The sequence below is a fragment of the Poeciliopsis prolifica genome, unplaced genomic scaffold, assembly GCF_027474105.1.
Source record: "Poeciliopsis prolifica strain line A6 unplaced genomic scaffold, Auburn_PproV2 SCAFFOLD070, whole genome shotgun sequence".
Lineage (NCBI taxonomy): Eukaryota > Metazoa > Chordata > Actinopteri > Cyprinodontiformes > Poeciliidae > Poeciliopsis > Poeciliopsis prolifica.
Window position 1 is genome coordinate 436,537 of NW_026562445.1, and position 19,062 is coordinate 455,598.

Sequence of the window (19,062 nt, forward strand, 5' to 3'; positions counted from 1 at the left end):
CGCCAGTGTTTTTAATGTGTTTAGATTAAAATGATTTAATAACCATTTAGTCATTTTGTGTTTTTAGTGGTCCTACTGACGCCTGCTGTCTTTTAGAGTTTGGTTTGGTTTTGTAGTTGTGAGGGCGGCCTAACAACTTTTCATTGTTTTTTGTTTAAGGCACTCCCATGACTTCCAACATTGCTGTGATCCCCACTGGGATCACAGCAAACCCTAACCCCTAACCCTAACCCCTAACCTCTAACCCCTAACCCCTAACCCTAAGGGACACAACCACAGGATAAAGCCAGTGGGGAATCCTGGCATGTGAATCAATAAATATTATTACTCATCATCATCCTGGTGAATGTTTATTGCCTTATAACACAGGTCAGAATTGGATCAGAACCTGGTCAAAATGTGGCCTGGAAAAACAGAACCTGGCATCCAGTTGGACCCCCACAAATCAGACATGGTGTGAAACGTTTGTGGAGCCAAATCTTCAGTTGGTGCTGCGTCGGCTTTGAAGATATTAATAAAAGTTTAATTGGGGCTGGCTGACCTTTTGACCTTACCTTTCATTAATGTCTCCAAAGTAAAGCAGCATAAGAAAAACTTTTTGCTGCACAAACGTTTGATACCAATTTTGTCTGATTTGAAGAAAGTGGGGAGCCAACTGCACTCAGCAAAGAACCTGTTCACAACCGAACGTTCATGAAAGCAGAGAAAGCTGATTGGACATTTAACTGGGTTTATTATAACGTTTTTCTGAACAATTAAAGCCACAAACTTTCACCAAAATGAGCCAAATTCCTTCCCAAACATCCTGGGGTGCTTCGTCTGATTGGGACGTTCTTGGCGATTTGTTCAGCTGAATTATTTGGGTCAATAAGTACTTTTGTCTTAACAGAACCATCATGTAAACTGGGTTTACTGTTTAGAACCTGTGAGACTGGGAAGCAGTTGGTGTTAGATCAGAAAATGAAATAAAACCCAGCAGATCTGATCCAGGCCTGCAGTTTGTTACTGAGAAACTAACAGCAACAATGTGGGTTATTTACCCTGTCAGAGCAAAAACACACAGTAAGTAACATTTCTATATTTATTAGTATCACAGTTATAAAGATACATATTTAATCTGACATAAATTTTGCTCCTAGCTAAATATTTAGCCAATATGCTAATTCACCTGCCAAAATAAACTTCTCTCCTAACCGATCCACGTTGCCTCTTCATGTCCAATAAAAGTTGAGTCGTTTAAAGGCAACAGCGACATTTCTATCTCACCAGTACTTTTATTTTGACAGTCCACTTCCGCCGATCGGCAAGGAAATTAGCATATTAGCTAAATATTCAGATCTGAACTAGAAGTTTGTAAACTAGATATTGAGCAGCGCTAAGCTAAAAAGACCAGATATTTACGCAGCTAACAATGCTAAATATTCAGAGCTAAATATAAAAATAGTAGATATTTAGCTCCAACTTCCATTTAGCTTGAAACAGTGACATCATAAATGAATGAATGATGATCAGAATGTTTATTTTTGTCTTGTCAGGCTAAATACCCAAATTATTGCTGTTAATTTCATGAATATTCAGAACATACCGTCTGATCATGTTTGATCAAACCGCTGCTGTTTCTGTTCTGTGACAACGAAACATCAAAAATAAAATGGAAATAATAAAACCTAGATGAGTAATATCCTCCAGTGACGCCAACTGTGAGCTGCAGGATCAGCCAATAATCCCTTCAGGCGGTGGCAGCATGATGCTGTGGGGCAGATTATACTGATGTGATGCGTCTGACAGCGTTTAAAGGAAAACACCACGACTCAATCGTTGTTCCGTCTTATTTTCAACAAGCATTCAGCTCTGTGCGCAACGGGAGGTCCGGCTGGAAGTTCTGGAGAAATGGAGTCATGAAGGAGATGGAAGGTTCTGGGTCCAACAGAGCGGTTCTGATGTATGGTTCCAGCAGGTCGGGTCCGGGTACCCGTCAGAATCAGACAGTATTTACAGAGCGTATGTACACGGCGCCGCGGACCGGGTCAGCCTCTCAGCCCTCCGTCCAGAGTCAGAGTCCCAAACCTGCAGCAGAAGCAGAACTCAAGTTAACCCGGCCCACACACGGACAGAAACGACCAGAACCTGAGCATAGGGTGGCATTTAGAGGTCAGGTCCTGAAACAGAAGCAGTAAGGCTGGTTCTGTTTGGGCCTGCTCCTGGAAGCGGACCTATCCAGGAAGTGGTTGTTCTCCGCCAGCTCCTTGATGACTCCCGCCATCTCCTCCTTCAGCTTCTTCATCCTGAGGAAGAGGAACGGCAGCAGGTTACCGGACCGCCCGGTTCTGGAGCGGCTCGGCGATCCCACTGGCTTACCCCAGCGTCATCTCCACCAGCGTGTTGGGGCTGAGGTACGGCTGGGCCTTCATCACGCTCGGAACCAGAACCTTCTGGGGAAGCTGTTCCTGCAGCTGCAAGCGACACAGGCTCAGCTTGTTACCATGGCAAACCAGAGGGGGAGGGGGAGGGGGGGTCTCGGCCTCCGGTTACCATGGCAACCAGAGGACGAGGGGGGGGGGGGCGGGGCGGTTCCGGGTCGGGCTTCACCTTGACGGCCCGGTCCAGCAGCACGGTCACCTCCTTCTCCACGCCGATCAGCTGACCGGACAAACTGAGCAGCTGCTTCCGAACATGGTGGACCTTCCTGCAGGCAGAGGCAGAACCGGGCCATCAGAACCGGGCCATCAGAACCGGGCCATCAGAACCGGGCCATCAGAACCGGGTCACCACCGGACCGGGACCAGGAGACGAGGACCGTACCTCATCCACTCCTCGCTCTTGGATATGAAGAGTCGGTACTTCATGGCGCATTCGTCGGTGAACAGAGAGCGAGCTTTGCCAGCATGGATCACCAACTTCTGCCTGTTGCAGCAACCGGGCCAGAACCAGAACCAGTCAGAACCAGAACCCGCTCATCAGATTAAATACAGCTCACATGAATATTTGATGCTCTGTCAGATTTCTCTGGTTGTTCTGTAGAACCGGGCCGATTGGGGCCCGGTCAGATCAGAACCAGAGACGTTTCCTGGTTCCTTCATGTTTCATTACTTACTTATCAAACTTGTGGATCTGCTCCTCATTGTATGGAAGACCTGAAAACACAGAGGAGGTGAGGGGTCAGCGGTGACCTCTGGGGTCAGCGGTGACCTCCAGGTCGTCCGTCCTGCTGTGCAGGGAAGCGGGTCTTACGTCGTTCTGCTTTGTCCTTCTTGAATTGCTGGTAGATGGCAGTGATGGCATCCAGCAGGACCTTGATCTTCTCTACGCTGCAGACAGAAACACGACGACGTCATTAAAGCCCCCTGCTGCCCCTCCTGCCCCTGCTGCCCCTCCTGCCCCTCCCGCCCGCCGGCCACGCCCCCTGCTGCCTTACTTCCTGTCCTCGGGGTGCGTCCCGACCTGCTGGGTCCAGCTGTCGGTCAGAACCCCACCAGGCAGGAACTTGCTCTTGATCTCCTGCGTCGTTCTCTCGATGGGATCCAGAGAACCCGAGATCTGCAGAGACATTCCCAATCAGAACCAGAACCAAAAACCCAGACAGCCTACGCAGAACCACCTGAATGGACCGGCAGCCGCAGCCCGACCAATCAGAACCCAGAACTACGTGTTCAGACAGACAGTTCAGAAAAAATGCCAAACTGTATTCTCTGAATTTCTGCATTTTTCCCCAATTGATTCACAACAGATGATGCATAAATATGAAATAAATGACTAGTTTACAAACCACTGTGACAGATTCTGACTTCAGTCCAGAACATTCAGAGCAAAACTAATTCACACATTAAAGGTCCAATGCATGGAAACGCGTCTCTTGCCTCACCAGGTTTCTTCCTGCATGTTTAGTTAAACAGTGAAATATGTAGTCTGGACTCACCCTGAGGGCCTTCTTGTGCATGTCTGCCATGTCTTCGTACTCCGAGGTCAGCACGTTGTTCTGCATCAGAGCCTCCAACCTGCAGCACAACATGCCTCCTGTTAGTCACACAGCTGCACCTGCCGGTTCTGGTTCTGGTTCCAGCGGGTCAGACTCACAGGAGCTCTGCCTTCTCCAGCTGCTGCGTGCAGATGCTGCACAGGTGGAAAACCTCAGACTTCTTGTGCAGAATTTCATTGTAGTCTTCCTTCATCAGCTCTCTGTGAGGATCAACATGTTACAGCACACTGAAGTTTGACAACAGGCTGCAGCGTGGGCCTTCCAGGCCGCCGTAGGAGTCGCACTCACATCAGCCCTCTGACACCTTTCCTCACCAGCTCCTGATAAACCAGCAGAGACTCGGAGGTTTTCCACAGGTGGCCCACATCTCCAGCAAAAGTCTGCAGGACAACAGCAGGAGTCAGAGAGGTCAAAGGTGAGTCAATGTGAGGGAACTATTTCCTTTTGGCTCACAGTGGCCATTTTGCTCCACATGAACATCTTCAATGTTCTCAAAGACCCAGTTGTCCAAGAATTTATTCTAGCTGTACGTTATTCTAGCGTACCTTAGCATAGCTAGCTGTACCTTAGCGTATCCAGCCGTACCTTAGCATAGCTAGCTTTACCTCAGTGTATCCAGCTGTACCTTAGCGTAGTTAGCTGTACCTTAGCATAGCTAGCTGTACCTTAGCGTATCCAGCCGTACCTCAGCGTAGTTAGCCGTACCTTAGCATAGCTAGCTGTACTTTACCGTAGCTAGCTGTACCTTAGCGTAGCTAGCTGTACCTCAGTGTATCCAGCCATACCTTAGCGTAGTTAGCTGTACCTTAGCATAGCTAGCTGTACCTTAGCGTATCCAGCCGTACCTCAGTGTAGTTAGCCGTACCTTAGCGTAGCTAGCTGTACCTTAGCGTAGCTAGCTGTACCTCAGTGTATCCAGCCATACCTTAGCGTAGTTAGCTGTACCTTAGCATAGCTAGCTGTACCTTAGCGTATCCAGCCGTACCTCAGCGTAGTTAGCCGTACCTTAGCGTAGCTAGCTGTACCTTAGCGTAGCTAGCTGTACCTCAGTGTATCCAGCCATACCTTAGCGTAGTTAGCTGTACCTTAGCATAGCTAGCTGTACCTTAGCGTATCCAGCCGTACCTTAGCATAGCTAGCTTTACCTCAGTGTATCCAGCTGTACCTTAGCGTAGTTAGCTGTACCTTAGCATAGCTAGCTGTACCTTAGCGTATCCAGCCGTACCTCAGCGTAGTTAGCCGTACCTTAGCGTATCCAGCCGTACCTTAGCATAGCTAGCTTTACCTCAGTGTATCCAGCTGTACCTTAGCGTAGTTAGCTGTACCTTAGCATAGCTAGCTGTACCTTAGCGTATCCAGCCGTACCTCAGCGTAGTTAGCCGTACCTTAGCATAGCTAGCTTTACCTCAGTGTATCCAGCCGTACCTTTGCGTAGCTGGCGTCCAGGTCCAGGTCGTAGCGCGGCTGGACCTTTGGGGGACTCGCTGTGTGGAGACAAAGTTGCTGATGAAACGTGAAGGTCAGCATGCAGGTCAGACAGAGGTCAGGAAAAGGTCTTACGGTCTTCGAAGATGAGGCCGACGGTGGCGACGACCTCACGGCTCACCACCATGATTGGGTTGTCCCTGGAGGTCTTGGGGAACGTCTTAGCCTGGCGGTTGGAATCCAGGATAAGGCGCCGGCCCTCGTACAGAAGCTCCTGGTTGTGCAGTGGGATGCTGGTCCTGCGGCACAGCAGGTCCTGGAACAGCGCCGCCCTGTGGAGGTGGGAGGAAGGGTCAGGGCCGCGGAGCGGGGGGTGGTATCCGGGTCCAGAACCGGAGCCGGACTCACGTGTTGTATTCGTGGATGTAGACGTGGTGCAGCGTGGCCTGCTGCAGGCTGAAGACGTAGACCACGGCGCGGTGCAGGATGTCGTTGGTCTCAGCGAAGAACTGGTCGAAACCCCAACACTTCTCCTGATCCGCCTCAAGGATGTTGGCCAGAACTGGGGTCAGCAGGCTCTGGAGGCCCCTGGAGGGAGACCAGGGTCAGCCTGACCTCTGGGGGGCAGCACCAACTAGCAGCTACATGTCATCCTAATCTTTACAACCTATGTCTGGATCAGCTGATCCTTGTTCTACAGACACAAAACTTTAACTAGACCACACAGACTTCTGCAGCTGTTCCAGCTGTGTTTGGTAATCTGATCCGGATTAATAATCTGATCTAGAGCAATAATCTCAGTGACCCATACTTAGACAGGCTGCAGGACACAGGCATCTCGGTGCTCCACTCAATCTTTCCGTTCTCGCTCTTCTGGTGGCCAGAGATGGTTCCTGACGGTTTCTCTGTGATGATCTTATACCTGAGAAGGAGAGGGCGGGATCAGCTGACCTGTGGGGAATGGTTGCTGTGGAAACCTGCTCTTACATCACTTCCTTGTTCCTGCGTGGTCCTTCGAACGGTCGGAACGGGAGGCTGCCGGTGGCAGCGTGGTAGAACGTCACGCCGATGCTCCACAGGTCCACCGTGGCGCCGTACTTCTTCTGGTGGTCCTTCCTCAGGACGGCGCGCTCGTACATGTCTGGGTGCTGCAGACACACAACCAATATGCAATACCATATCACTGGTCAATCTATCGACCAAATTGCTATAATTTCCTTTTGTGTTGTATTTATATTCTTTGTTTTGTATTTAATTTGTATTTTTTTGTATTTTGTGTATGCTTACTGTGTGCCACATTTTTGCCTGTGAGCTGCTGGTAACTATAATTTCCTGAGGGAGTCTTCCTAAGGGATCAATAAAGTCAAGTCTAAGTCTAAGTCTAAGGTTAGCTACAGATTAGCAACTCACTGCGACAGGTTAGGTACAGGTGAGATACATGCTGCGACACACAGTTCTCTCCCCAGGTGTGTGTCTCACCAGATACTCTTCGGTGCCGTACAGAGACTGGAACTGCTCGTCGTCTTCCAGCTCGCGGGCGGCACCGAAGTCCGTCAGCTTGTAAACGGAGCGCCCGTCCTCTCCGATCACCCTCATGATGTTTCCCGGCTTGATGTCGCGGTGAACGATGCCGTACTCCCTCAGGTGGTTCATGCCTGCCACTGGGGGACACAGCAGACCGGGTCAGGTGAGGTGGTACCCGGTGGTCCCGGTCCGGGGTCCTGGCCTTACCGACGTCATGGAGGACGATGAGGAACTCATCCTCGGGGAGGCCGTAGGCGTTGGTGGACTCCTCCAGGACGGTGTAGAGGCTGCCGCAGGGGCAGTACTCCATCACCAGGACCTTGTGCCGGGCGTTGGTCTGCCAGCAGAACCGGGTCAGAAACATTTCTACATCTGGACATCAGCCCTCATCAGAAACGGACCCACCTCTTCTTCCACGGCGAACAGCTTCACAATGTTCTTGTGGTTCAGCTTCTTCAGAACCTCAAACTCTCTCATCTGGACGTCGAGCGGCCGCAGGAAGCTCAGGTTGTTGAACACCTTGACGGCGTACAGGTCGCCTGTTTTCTGCACAGAGACTCAACTGTAACCGCCTGACTGGGTTCTGCTGCATCAGAACCGGCTCTGACCCGCGGCCCGCCGTACCTTGTGTCGTCCTCGGTAGACGTTGGCCGTGGCGCCCTGACCCAGGAGGTCGGAGATCAGCCACAGGTAGTTGGCGGTGCTCTGCATTCTGACGGCCGGTGGATCCTGGAGAGACGGATCAGAACAGGGCCGGTTTCGACCCAGATAGTCACACGCACAGAACCAGAAGAACTGGACACGTAAAACAAGACCGGACCGGGTCCACACCGCGGTATCAGTGCACACGTGGACTGAATGGGTCAGAACCGGTCAGAACCACTCACTGCTCTAGAGCCTGGTTCCGACCAGAACCAGTCCAGAAGTGGGTCAGAATATTATCCAGTTCTACCGGACAGTAATGAGCGCTCCATGAGGCGGTTCTGGTGGTGAGCCTGGTTCAGGGCCGGCCCAAGGCATAAGCAAACTAAGCACCAACGCTGCGGTGGAAGAAAGTTATCAAAACAACGTCGCAAGGAAGGACTTATCCTTCAGGGTCAGAGAAAGGAAACAGGAAGGACAGAAAAAAGACGAGATAAAGGTTTGATTTCTCTTGGTTACGTTTTTCAGTTTTGTGGAGCTGCTGATAGAAAATTAGCTTAATAGCGACTTTGAACAAAGCAGTTCAACTGCCAAACAGTTATTTATACGCAATAACTGATTATTTTTTTGACATTTACAAAAGATAGAGACAGGATGGACACTCACATCTGTGACCTGTATGTTTAACAGCTTACAAAAAAGAAATAATATATTGAAACTAAATTCAGGTTTGTGTAATAACCTTTAGCCCCATTAGCCCAAACGCTAAGACAACATAAGGATATTAAAGGGAACATAAATGTGCTTGTAATGCAGACGATATATTAATTTGCAGCCGACCGACTCTCTTCCAATCTTTCAATTATTCAAGCAATTTGGTCAATTATCAGGGTACAAAATTGATATTAACAGAACTCTGTGAACTCCACCACAGAAACACTGAGCAGCTCAAATATCTGGGCACCAAAACACTTCAAAACTATTTGAATGCAATTATGTTCCCAAACAAAACAAAATCAAAGAGGAAGGAATGTCACTAAGTTTTACCTCTAGAGGCGACTCAGTTAAAACCAACAAACTGCCGGCTTTGGAATCAACCCAAAGGTTTTCATGAATGGAACAAACTATTATCAAGAGATATTTGGCAGTGAAAGATTGGATAGCAGGATGTACAAGTGGAGGAGAAAACGGGAGGTTGGGGTTACCTTCCCTTAGAGAGGATTATTTAGCAGCAAGCGACCCAAAATTAATGCTCAATGGAAAAAACTGAGACAAAGGCGACACCTGATCCTATACAAGCAGCTCTGGCTGATGCAAATCCACAAAGTTTCTTAAATAACACAGATAACCGACAGACGAAAACAACACAGAGTGTGGAAAACCATTGTAAAAGAAAATATATTAGAAAACAACATTGGAGTCGCAAAATGGACCAGATGAGACTCAAAGTTCACTCCAAACACACTGGATGATCACTGATCTCTGCTCAGCAACAAACAGCTCAATCTGAAATGATTTTGAATCATTCAAGAGAAAATATTCCCTAGACCAACAGGACTTCTACCAATATTCACAAATAAGACATGTTAACTTAAAAATTAAGCCAATTGCTAACAAGAATATAAACCTAATGGAAATTTTTATCTATTTAAAACTTAAGAGGAAAGTTATTTCACTTACTTCTAAAAACCTAATAAATCTTAAAACAATTGGACCTTTAATGTTAAAGCAGGAGGAGGAGGAGGAGGAAAGGGCAACAACATGGAGGAACCTGGTAAAATTCACAGCTGCTCAGAAATGTCACTAAGTCGGAAATCCTGCAAGAAATCCTTGGAGAAAATGCAGAAATCAAAACGTCATCATGTTTTCTGAATTATAACAGATTACCGGAAAGAGATGAATAGTTCCTGACATTTCCAACAGGACATTCTTTAGAGATCAAACTCATGTATTCTGGCATAAGCCTAAGAAACAAATATCTGATGACTGTTTTATTAACAACATTACAGGAAAATGATTATCACAGGAGGAACCAACTGGATGGAAATAACATTTAACTCTCAGACAGTGGCAGTCGGGTGAAACTAAAAGATCTGATTTTATTTTCAAACAGCTGATTATTACTGAACAAGATGCTTCTGTTAGTTTGTTTTCTACATTTCGAACGATTCAGTTTTTCTTCTTTACGTTCTATTTTTACTCCCACGGTGAACATGTTCCTCAGGGAAGTGGAGCTGAATGATGCGGTCAACTTAATAAAGTTAAAAAAACTGATCCATAAAGGAAAAAAGATCAATAATAAAATGACTGCTTTTCTCCAGACCCCTTTATAGAGCCGGCGTCTAGTCAAATCACTGATGTTGCCTCCTCCTGTTAGACCTCAGCACCGGTCTGACCAGTCTGACAGATCTGAGATCAGGATGTATTCCGGGTGTCAAACAGGAAGTGACCTCTGTCTACTTCCTGTGTAGCCTTCCTCATGGCTCCTTCTTTAATCTGAACCAGAAGCCCAGACTGATCAATCAAATTCAGAAGTACTTTATTGATCCCAAAGGAAATGATCCGATTCCCTCACAGATTTAAATTCAGATTTTATGACCCTAACCTCTGATTTAGACTTTTGCCTCATTATGATCAGTTTAGTTCATCACATTCTGCACTAATTGTTTTGTTGTTGTATGAAAACCAGAGTCGACCTGTCACCTGCAGAAGAACCGGAACCACGAGCAGATGCTTTCAGAACCGGCGAGGATGTTCCATCTCAGGTTGAACCGAACCGAACCGAACCGGACCGGACCGGACCGGACCGGACTCCTCTAGGTCACAATAAGAACAGCGCTCAGCTTCAAGTCTCACAGCTGAAGCTCAATCAGCTCAACGTGAACCTGCAGCAGGTTACGTGATCTCCGCCTGTCGCCATGGTGACAAGGCAGGTTCAAAAGGTACCGGACAGCCCGGCGTGACGTCACGCTGCCTGGAAAGTCCCGTCCTGGGAGTTTAACGCAACGGGTCGTGACGTCATGACGGCTACGCGTGTTATTGTGATCAATCACTGATGGATTAAAGAACTGATTTGAGTTTAATTCTGGCTGACTGAGCCGGGAGCGCGCATGCGCCGGCCGCGACCTCGTCTATAGATGCGGGAACGCGCACTTCGGCCCTCGCGCAGAACCGAGCCGAGCAAAGCTCAGAAAACGGGTCAAAGCACTGGAACGGTTAGCTAACATCTTCCCACACGGAACCATATTCGGGTCAGAACCAGAATCGCCGGTTTTCCTGAAAATAAAGCGATATTTATTTTTGTTTACTTCCTTACCTCCTCTCTGCTGCTCTCGGCTCCTCTTCCGCTGCTCTTTTGTCAGCTGACCGCGACTGACCAATCAGCGAGCAGGCAGAGGCGGGGTGGGGCCAACAGGCTACCGTAATATAGAAAGGAGGGCGCCTTGTGTAATCTGAGTCCATCACATTACCTCGTGGATGAATTCATAGAAAATAAAGTTTAAAGAAAAAAAAAAAACGGGTCACAATCTACAAGCTTATACCTGGAGGATGTGAATTCAGAAGTAAAACACAGGGAGGACATCAACTGCAGAAGCGCACAGGGACTAGTTACTACGGTAAAGACAAAAACTAGAAACTAAAAGTGAAACTGATCAACCAGCCTAATAAAAATAAAAACATGGAGGGTCAACTAAGTAAAATATTCAAGTTAAACTGCAGCAGCTGCAGTTTCAAATAAAAAACATATATTTATATAAACACTTGTAGTAGAAGAAATAAAACCACTTGCAGAAAGAAACGGAGAGCGTTTACACATGAAGGAGTTTAGTTTAAACTAAACTAAAACTGATTTTGAAAAGGGTTAAATTAGTTGCTCTGATTGCTCACAGGCGACTCTTGCTGGTTAAAATAATTTAAATTGACAGAACTTTGTCCAGAAACCTCTGACAGCTTGATCTCCCACACTATGGGTTTCTGAGTCTTCTGAATAATAAAGTTCATTAATAAGAACAACATATATTCAGATCTCTGCTTAGTTAAAACAATTTCTAACAATTCAACTGAAAAACAAAACTGAAACGAGAAAAACTCTAAAAATCTTCAAAACCCAGTTAAATCAGTGTTGAAATCACAGAGATCCTGATTCGTCCTCATTTCTGTTCAGCTGTCCAAGTTATATTTTCATGACTTTTGCTCATTTTGGACCCTGAGCCTCAGAAACCTGGTGGAGGTTGCATCATGATCTGGGCTTAGTCTTTGTAAAGATTGATACTTTTATTATTACAGTGTTTATTGTGAAATAGTGTTAGTGCCAATACACAGTGGTGGTTGTTTTTTACAGTTGAATCGTACAGGATGAATATTTGGGAATTACGTGTTCTCTAATGTCAGAAAACATTTCTTCTTTGATTAATGTGTTAAACTCTAAATGTGAGGCTTTTTATTTCTTATCTGATTAAAACCTTGGATGTGAAAACAGCTTCATGATTCGTCTCTGACTGACAGAATAAATGCGATGCTTCGCTTACCTCAGGAGCCCTTCTGATTGGTTGATTGGGGCAGTGCGACGCCTCCTTCCCCAAAAGCATCAAGGCGTCACAGCCCGTTGAAATCCGAACCAACTGGGCCAAACCAGTTCTGTCCCTGCTGGTACCGGACCTCGGTTCTGAAAACAGAGACAACTCAGAAATGACTAAACTTATTCAAGTTTATTTATTTACCTCAGATTCTTTCCAAGATCTCCAGTTTCTGGTTTGTTTACCTGTAGTTTGCAGTTAGACATGTTGTGTTTAATTTCATCTTGTTTTGTGTTTTTATCCTTTTAAATAGTTATGCTGCCTCACGATGTGTAGCTGGTACAAAGCTAGACAGCTAGCTTACACTTAAAAGGTCTTTGAGTCGAAAATAATCCAGTCCTTGTTTTATTTTGCAACTCTGCTTTGTTTTATTTTTCCTTTCCTTTTTTCCTTTTTTCTTTTTTGTAAAACTGTAACAAAACACAAAAGTTCACATCAATCGCAGACAAGATACAGAAAACAACCAGACCACAACAAAAAAATGACTTCTAACAGCTCACAACACAGCGCCAACCACTAATGAAATATAACACAATATTATTATGACAAAAAATGAAATAAACTCACAGACAAATGGTGTCCAAGGGACAAACGTGTCTGAGCAGTCGGTAACACCGTGCGTATCACTGGACGAGCTCTGCTCAACTGACAAAACTAACTAAACAAACGATAGCCACTAGGTGTCAGTAATTACACTTACAATATAAAACTAAACAAAACATACTGATGGAGTCAGCACACTCCCCGCTTGGCAAAATAACATTTTGACAATATATTCACAGAAAACCGTCCATATTCAAATGCCTTCAGAAAGCAGAACAACAATTTCTGAAACGGGTCTGAGGAAAGTCTTGGCATGTCCCCCTTTCGTTGTCTTCACTTCTACCTTGCGTACAATCTTGTCGCTGCTCGGCAAGGTTTTCACAATGATTCCAATGGGCCAGTCGTTCCTGTGGACTTGACTGTCTTTAAGTAAAACAACATCTCCCACCTTTATGTTGTTTTTTTGCTGAGTCCATTTCCTGCGCACTTGTAGAGTGGACAAGTATTCCCGTTTCCATCTCTTCCAAAAGGTGTCTGCAAGACACTGGACATGTTTCCATTGTTTACCTTGGAGAACACCCATCTTGAATTCACCATGAAGAGCTGACACAGTGCTTGTCTTTTGGGTAAGCAGCATGGCTGGAGTGAGAATGGTTGGCATCTCAGGATCAGTAGATACAGGCACAAGAGGTCTGGCATTCATGATTGCCATGACTTCAGCCATGAGAGTGCTCAAAACCTCATGTGTGAGATGAGTATGTACTGTTTGGAGTAACATAGCATCTAGAATGCGTCTGGCTACACCAATGAGTTTCTCCCATGAACCACCCATGTGTGATGAATGTGGTGGGTTAAAAATCCATGTGCATCCTTTGCTTTGGAGATAAGATTCAACCACTGCCTCTTTGGAGTTGATGTTCAGTTCTCTGCATGCGCCCACAAAGTTGGTTCCCCTATCAGATCGGAGAAGCTTGGCAGGACCGCGGATAGCAAAAAATCTCCTCAGAGCGTTGATGAAGCTATCTGTTGACATAGATTCCACCAGCTCTATGTGCACAGCTCTGGTTGACATACAAGTGAAAAGGACTGCCCACCGCTTACTATTAGCACTTCCTCCTCTAGTGCGGCGTGTACTGATGGTCCATGGTCCAAAAACATCAAGACCCACATTCGTGAATGGAGGTTCCGGTGTAAGTCTATCTGCAGGTAGATCTGCCATTTTCTGATGTTGCAAACGTCCACGTAGCTTGCGGCAGATAACGCATTTATGGATTACAGAAGAGACTAGACGCTTGGATCCAATAATCCAATAGCCAGCAGCTCTTATAGCTCCTTCTGTTATGTGGCGACCTTGGTGAGCCACCTCTTTATGAAAAAATCTCACAAGTAATGTGGCAATGTGACATGTTCGGGGAATGATCAGTGGATGTTTCTCTTCATTTGACATCTCTGCAGATGAAATACGACCTCCAACTCTCAGCAAGTCCTTACTGTCTTTCACAGGGTTAAGTTTCTGAAGTGGGCTTTGTTTAGGAAGTGTCTCTCCTTTTTCAAGACACTTAAGTTCCTCTTTGAAAGCCTCTTGTTGGATGTCATGAATGATTAGAGTTTCAGCCTTTTTGAGCTCTTCCGTACTAAGTATTTTGGTAAAACGTTTCCCTGTTTTATGTTTTGCATTCTCGTGATTCTTCTTAAAAGAAACGACAACACTCATGAGTCTGGCAATAGTGCTACAGAGTCTTGTCCAGTCTGAGAAACGCTCAAATCGGTGTGAACCTAACTGACCTGATGAGGTGTGGGTAGTCAGAACTGTGACAATGGGTCGAATTTCAGCATCCGTTTCAGGTTCCACCAGACTGAAGTTGTTGGTTTCAGAGGGCTTTTCTGCAGAATCTGATGTCAAAAAACTGGGACCTGTAAACCAGCTGGTTTGTTGTAAGCACTCTGCTGCAGTAAACCGGGTGGCATGGTCTGCAGGATTCTGATTTGTGGAAACATAATGCCACTGGTTTGGACAAGAGGATTGCCTTATTCTTGCCACTCTATTGGACACGTACACATAAAATCTTCTAGAAGAATTATGGATGTAGCCCAGTACAATCTTGCTGTCTGTAAAAAATGTGACTGCATCCACACTGACATCCAATTCATCTTGGATCACTTCATACAACTGTACAGCCAACACAGCAGCACAAAGTTCAAGTCGTGGAATTGTGTGTGCAGGCTTAGGAGCCAGCTTGGACTTTCCCATAACAAAGCCAAGGTGGTATGTTCCATCAACATCAACTGCTCTGATGTAGGCTACAGCTCCTATTGCAAGCGTAGATGCATCTGAAAAAATGCATAACTCTTTCTTTTGCAGTAATGTGGGTGACATGGGAAAATAACTCCTCCTGATGTGTAGATCTGCCAGGGCTTTCAGAGAGTTTTTCCATGCGTTCCATTCTGCTTCTTTCTCAGAAGTTAGAGGAGAATCCCACTCATCTTGTTGTGATGAAAGTTCACGCATAAGAGCTTTTCCTTGCATTATTATTGGGGCCACAAATCCCAAGGGGTCAAACAGACTATTTACTGTTGACAGAACGCCTCTCTTAGTGAATGGCTTTGGTTCGCTTGAAACCTGGAATGTGAAACTATCAGTTTCTAAATTCCAAGAAAGTCCAAGGCTGCGCTGGAGAGGAAGGGGATCTGCACCAAGCTCCAACTCCTTTAAATCACTTGCTCGGTCTTCTTTAGATAAGGCTTCCATTACTTGGTTGCTGTTTGATGCCACCTTGTGCAGTCTTATATTGGATTCTGCAAGCATCTGTTTTGTTCTTTTCAGAAGGTCCACTGCTTCATCAGGTGTGGTCACCGAAATTAGTCCGTCGTCAACATAAAACTGTCTCTCTACAAACTGTCTTGCATCGGAACCATGTTCATTCTCACCCTTTTCAGCAGCTCGTCTCATGCAGTATATAGCAACTGCAGGTGATGGTGTGTTTCCAAACACATGGACCTTCATTCTGTACTCTACAATGTTCTTGTCAAGGTTATTATCTTCATACCAGAGGAAACGGAGATAATTTCTATGATCCTCTCTGACAAGAAAACAGTAGAACATTTGCTGTACATCTGCTGTGACAGCTATCAGTTCTCTTCGAAATCTCAGAAGAACTCCTATCAGAGTGTTGTTCAAATCTGGACCCTTCAGAAGTATATCATTTAAAGACACTCCTTCATATGCCGCACTTGAATCAAACACCACCCTGATCTGTCCTGGTTTTTTCGGGTGGTAGACACCAAATGTTGGAAGATACCAATGTTCTTCACCTTCTTCTAGAGGGGGTGCTAGTTCAGCTTGGTCTTTATCAAGCATTTTCTGGATGAATTCCTTAAACTGTTCTTTCATTTCTGGCTTTTTCTCCAGAGTTTTTCTGAGCGATCCAAGGCGCTTCATTGCATGTTCGCGGTTGCTTGGAAGAAGCTGTCTTGGAGAGTAAAATGGTAATGGGGCTACCCAGCTGTGATCCTTATTTTGATAGACTTCTTTATCCATAATGCTCAGAAAAGCTTTGTCATTTACAGATAATCCTGTTTTGTCATCATCCTTGGATCTTTCAAATACTGAATGCTCATGATTCTCTGAGGACATAGGTTGAATAATGTCTCTATGAACAAGGGGATGCATCTGATGTTGTGAAGTGCTATAGTTCTCCTTTATTTGGATACTGTTCGGACATGGACTGAGAAAGGATGTGCGCCCACTCTGCAACACGTTTGCCTTAAAGGCACTGACCTTTGTAGATCCATGAAAACTTCCCACACAAACATCACCCACTACAACCCAACCCAAGTCGAGTCGCTGTGCATATGGAGCATCATGAGGTCCATTTATTTGCTCTCTCACCTTATGCACTCGTAGGACATCTCTTCCTAGCAACAGCAGGATAGGAGCATCTGGGTCCACTGCTGGAATCTTATGGGCGATTTTCTTTAGATGAGAGTGATGCTGTGCTGCTTCAGGAGAAGGTATTTCCAGTCTGTCATCTGGCACCATGTCACATTCAATTAAGGTCGGAAGTGGTATCTGTACTTTTCCATCCATAGACTTGAGAACAAAGTTATCAGCTCTTCTGCCAGATGCCTCTGTAGTTCCAGAACATGTTTTCAATGTGTATGGAGCTGTGTTGGCTTTAACTCCAAACAAGTCAAAAAACTCTGTCTTTGCGAGCGATTTGTTGCTCTGTTCGTCAAGAACAGCATACATTTTAACAGCTTTGTCTTCTCTTCCTGCAGGGTATGCTTTAACTAAACAAATCTTGGCACATGAATGTGAACCGTCTAGGTTATTGCAAACCTCTGTACACTTTGATGTGATGGGTGTATCTTCACCTGGCTCCCCGCTTTCCTCTTTGTCAGATCCACAACTCTCAGTTGTAGTTGAAGGAGGATTTGGATGTAAAGCTGTTATGTGTGCCTCACTTTGACACTCAAAACATTTAATGGTTGCTTTACAATCCTTTGCCATATGCTGAGTTGATCCACAACATCTGTAGCAAATATAGTTATCTTTAAGATAAGCTTTGCGTTCTCCAATTGGTTTGTTCCTAAAGGTTCTGCACTTTTGGAGTGGATGTGGCTTTTTGTGAATTGGACATTCACGAGCTGGATCTATGACCTTTTTCTTAGATGAACCAGCAGTCCAGTCTGAAGACTTTGAAGGAATTTCTGTTTTGTGTGTTGACACTGAGAGACTGTTGTTGTACTTAGTCTTCTTATCTGACTTTGAGAACATGTAACTGCTTGAGGTGGTAAATGCAAAGCTGGGATCATTTCTCACTTTAGCCTGATTTCTGACAAACTGTGAGAAGAAAGAAAATGGAGGAAATGGCACTTCGTAGTCCTCTTTGTACTTGGACGCTTGAGTTATCCATTTTTCTTGTAAGCTATGAGGTAACTTTTCCACTATGGGATTCACGCCACGAGCTGTCTAGATACGTAAGGCCTGGCAAGTGTCCTTCTACTTTGGCACATTCTAGCTCAAGTAAAATGTCACTAAGTTCTCGTAGCTTGCCATTGTCTTTGTTCGTTAGCCTTGGAAAGTTTTCAATTTTCTTGAACAGTGCATTTTCTATAACTTCTGGCGCTCCATAGCATTCCTCTAAACGTTGCCACACCATGCTGAGGCCTGCTGTGGGGTTAAAAACATGCACAGACCGAATTCTCATTGCTTGTTGCGAGGAATCTACCCCCAGCCATTTAACCATCAAGTCCAGTTCCTCTCTGGGTGACAGGTTCAAATCCTGCGTGGCATCACGAAATGATGCTTTCCATGACCAATAGTGTTCAGGGCGGTCGTCAAATTTTAAAAGACCAGAATTGACAAACTCACGTCTCATCAAGTATTTTGCAAGATCGTGTGCTCCTTGCGGCTCTGCTCCAAATCCTCTATCAGATTGATGAGGCTGCTGAGTTCTGTCCAACTCTGCGTGAGGTTGATGCCACGTGCTTGGTTTTTCTCGTTTCAACTCCGATCCTTGGTGTGTGGTGGATTCTGTCTCATTTTTCAGAACGACTTCGCTGGAATCTGGGCCCCGTTCTGGTGGCGAAGTGTCACGAAATAGTCCTGCGTGCTGCTTGATATAGTTGCTAGTAAGCTCAATGGGACTGAGTGGTTTTTCTGGAGTGTGCAGTTCTTTTAGCCTTTCGCCGCTTTCAATCTCTTCCTCTTCATAAGCCGTAGCTTCAGCCTCAGCAGCGGCAGCAGCTCTCTGACTTTGAAGGATGTGGAGACTGGCTTCGAGGTCAGCTTTCTGTTTCATCACGCTAGCTTCCTTTTCCGCATACGCCAGTTGAGCCTGAGCAGCTTTAGCTTTGGCCCGTGCCTTAACCGCTGAAGAAGCAGTTGATACTGACGTCCTGCTGGACCGTGAAGAACGAGATGATTTTCTGGATGACTGCGATGCAACATCACTTACTTGCAAAGGTGTTTTTCTCTCAGCTAGCACACTGGCATCTGTTTCTTGCTCTGCTGATTTTGGTAGCTCCATAGTGTCCTCGACGTAGTCCTTCGTGTATCTCTTCCCAGAACGAAGACTCATGACGAGTTTGTACCCGCTGCGTAATTGTCTTTTTACTATGCTGCCCTCACGATGTGTAGCTGGTACAAAGCTAGACAGCTAGCTTACACTTAAAAGGTCTTTGAGTCGAAAATAATCCAGTCCTTGTTTTATTTTGCAACTCTGCTTTGTTTTATTTTTCCTTTCCTTTTTTCTTTTTTGTAAAACTGTAAAAAACACAAAAGTTCACATCAATCGCAGACAAGATACAGAAAACAACCAGACCACAACAAACAAATGACTTCTAACAGCTCACAACACAGCGCCAACCACT

The 19,062-nt window shown here is 45.6% G+C and overlaps 1 protein-coding gene across 2 annotated transcripts; it reads right to left on the minus strand.

Moving 5' to 3' along the window:
• Positions 1-713: 713 nt before the first annotated feature.
• tbk1 (TANK-binding kinase 1) lies at positions 714-10,986 on the minus strand. Of its 2 annotated transcripts, none has more exons than XM_055020736.1 (21): positions 10,884-10,986; positions 7,550-7,654; positions 7,331-7,471; positions 7,133-7,262; positions 6,881-7,062; positions 6,389-6,549; positions 6,213-6,323; positions 5,810-5,989; positions 5,537-5,733; positions 5,402-5,460; positions 4,265-4,356; positions 4,075-4,176; positions 3,917-3,995; positions 3,416-3,537; positions 3,232-3,308; positions 3,095-3,134; positions 2,803-2,904; positions 2,590-2,686; positions 2,359-2,453; positions 2,214-2,285; positions 714-2,067 (listed from the first exon to the last, which is right to left on the minus strand). In XM_055020736.1, exons 2-21 carry the CDS (start codon positions 7,634-7,636, stop codon positions 2,028-2,030), a joined length of 2,166 nt encoding a protein of 721 aa, XP_054876711.1. In that variant the 5' UTR covers positions 7,637-7,654; positions 10,884-10,986; the 3' UTR covers positions 714-2,027. The 2 variants fall into 2 exon arrangements, with proteins under 2 accessions (XP_054876711.1, XP_054876712.1); XM_055020737.1 differs by lacking the exon at positions 10,884-10,986 and adding an exon at positions 10,271-10,499.
• Positions 10,987-19,062: the final 8,076 nt, after the last annotated feature.

What these genes read in the sequence shown, in the direction of transcription:
- tbk1 (XM_055020736.1), bottom strand. Translation starts at nt 7,636, where the DNA reads ATGCAGAGCACCGCCAACTACCTGTGGCTGATCTCCGACCTCCTGGGT. An exon ending in TCTACCGAGGACGACACAAG is followed by an intron (nt 7,472 to 7,549) that starts GTACGGCGGGCC and finishes GTCTCTGTGCAG; the next exon opens with AAAACAGGCGACCTGTACGC. An exon ending in AACAACCACTTCCTGGATAG is followed by an intron (nt 2,068 to 2,213) that starts GTCCGCTTCCAG and finishes CTTCTGCTGCAG; the next exon opens with GTTTGGGACTCTGACTCTGG.